Source organism: Montipora foliosa, chromosome 12 (assembly GCF_036669935.1).
Source record: "Montipora foliosa isolate CH-2021 chromosome 12, ASM3666993v2, whole genome shotgun sequence".
In the NCBI taxonomy this organism is placed as follows: Eukaryota; Metazoa; Cnidaria; class Anthozoa; order Scleractinia; family Acroporidae; genus Montipora; species Montipora foliosa.
The window spans coordinates 37,880,633-37,882,961 of NC_090880.1; the positions used below are offsets into that span (position 1 = coordinate 37,880,633).

General features: G+C 42.0%; 1 protein-coding gene across 1 annotated transcript; it reads left to right on the forward strand.

Moving 5' to 3' along the window:
- The first annotated feature begins 247 nt into the window (after positions 1-247).
- On the forward strand, positions 248-1,460 carry LOC137978436 (serine/threonine-protein kinase Nek6-like). The gene has a single exon (XM_068825364.1). The coding sequence runs from the start codon at positions 248-250 to the stop codon at positions 1,310-1,312; it is 1,065 nt and encodes a 354-aa protein (XP_068681465.1). The 3' UTR covers positions 1,313-1,460.
- The last annotated feature ends 869 nt before the right edge of the window (positions 1,461-2,329 follow it).

The following is a 2,329-nucleotide window of genomic DNA, read 5'->3' on the forward strand; positions in this document are numbered from 1 at the left end:
AAAAAACATTACGGCTCAAGGAAACTAAATTTACTAAAACAATGATATATATAAATTTCACGGAAAGTTCGCGGGTATCGCAGTTCTAAGAACGAGCACAGTATTAAATGGCTAATTGAAGCATTAAATGTTCCATTTCTTACTTTTACGTCAGTAATTTAATTATGGCGTCAAAGCCAATAATCTAATTACTTCTTTGCAATGCCCTGAATTGACGGCGCAACGAAGATCTTTAAGCGCGCGAAAAATGGCGGTGAGAACGCGCCTTCAAGACCAGTCCACGGATAACGAAAGGTTCAATATTTTGACTCCTGACAGCGTTTTCGCGGCCTTGGATCACCAACCTGGAACCTTACAGCAGCACTGTCGCACATTCATTTTACAAGCCATGGGTCTTAAGCGACTGGCGCGCATCGTGGACCTTCCGATTCCAAAGCCAATGGTTAACTTTTTAGCCAATCAGCTCTCGGTTGACGATTTTTTTGTCAATCGAAACAACCTGAATTCCAATCATATCGCGCATTGTGTATACCCCGCAAAGTGCCTTCTGGACATGTCTGAGGTCCTGCTAAAATGTGTACCGCCGTGTCTCGCTGACGATCGCGTAACTTCGATGATGGAGGCATGGAAAGACGTGAGCCACCCAAATATTATGGACAGGTTGGTGCAATTTAACCAGGGTGGAACAGAGATCATCGTCTATGAGTACCCTCCAGTTCCTCTCACGGATATTCTGGCCGAGCAACGTAGCCTGAGCAGACTTTTGCCCGAGTATTTAATATGGAAAGCACTCAGCGAGGTATGCTCCGCAGTCAAATATCTCAACGAAAAAGGAATTATCTACGAGACATCGAACCCGCCAGAGCGCATTTCTTTTGACGAAAACGGCCTGTTAAAATTGGACAGTGGCCTGTTGTACATACCATCAGCGCAAGATGGCATGAACGCCATGGCTATGGGGGACAGTAACACGGGTATATATACCCCGCCAGAAGTGTTAACGGGGCAGCAGTTCCGCACTGCCAGCCAGGTATGGCTTCTGGGGTGTGTTTTATACGAATTTGCGACCTTGGAACCCGCCTACCAGGTGCAAGGGACGGATATGTTTACAGCATTGGCGAATATTATGGAAGGCAGGCCACCTCCAGCAATCAGTGACAGTTTCTCCAGAGAGCTGAAAAGTACTATTGTCGAATGCCTTAAGGGTAATCCTGATCAAAGACCAAAAGTTGAGGAGTTAGCCAACAGGGCTACGGTGATCATGGACAGAATGAAAGAGGGATACGAAGGCAGGCAGATTGTGGATCTTTGATCGTCCCTATCTTAAAACTAACTCGAGATACCAGAGTAGTTTAGTTTAAACGATGAAGTTTGCGTTTTCTGAAACAAAATTGGTCTATATGCAAGCACTCTCGAAACACAACACCTTAAAACTTATAATGAAGCTGATCTGAAACTGATTTTATTTTAAACTAAAAACTGTCAAAACCAAGTTTTATTCCACAAGAACGACCTTTCTTCACGTGCTTTTAACTTCGTGATTATTATACATTTCAACTGAAACAGAAAGTTTTAAGTTTGAATGAACGGACCATAATCAGAAAAAGGTTTTAAAGACAATAGAAATCGTTGTCCTCAGAGCGACGGTGAAAGTGCCATACCATAGAAGCTCAGGTTTTCGAAAAACAAATACAATGAAACTAAAAAACTGTTACAACTTTTTACGCGGCACGTGACCCATCACGAGCAAGTGTATGAAAAACACGTGGCATAATGAGTTCTGGGCAAGCACTTGTGTTCAAAATGATTTGAATAAAAAAGTGTGCATCTGGACTGCGTGATGATGAATCTCATTTAATTTTTTCGACCGTCTTTTACGAATAATTAAAATTAATTGTTAAAACAATTTTAAATCGCATTAAGTGGTCTGTAAGAGGAGGTGGGGAGGAGAGCGGGATGAAATTGGGGTTTTAAGTTTATAATCGCTGAATTTCACATTGTAGCTGATTTGTGGCAAAGTCATAGTTCAAGGAGGACAGTTTTTGAGTCCGAGACTCTCGTAAAGATTGTACGATTTATCTGAGTTTTTAGAAAACAAACATCTTTTTCGGCATATCACTTCTTGACCTCGAATGCAGGGATGTGAATCATTGAGAGTTCAACTGTTGTGATCCCAGAATAAAAGATTATGAGCCACAAGCCTGCTGCAATATTTCCCCGTCCTTGCCAGTACCTTGTGAACTTTGATATCTCCTTATATGGAGGGCGCGAAAATGGCTTTCTTACAACCTTTTTGATTGGCTAATCTGCTTGGTTTTCCAAATATGGC

What these genes read in the sequence shown, in the direction of transcription:
- LOC137978436 (XM_068825364.1), top strand. Translation starts at nt 248, where the DNA reads ATGGCGGTGAGAACGCGCCTTCAAGACCAGTCCACGGATAACGAAAGG.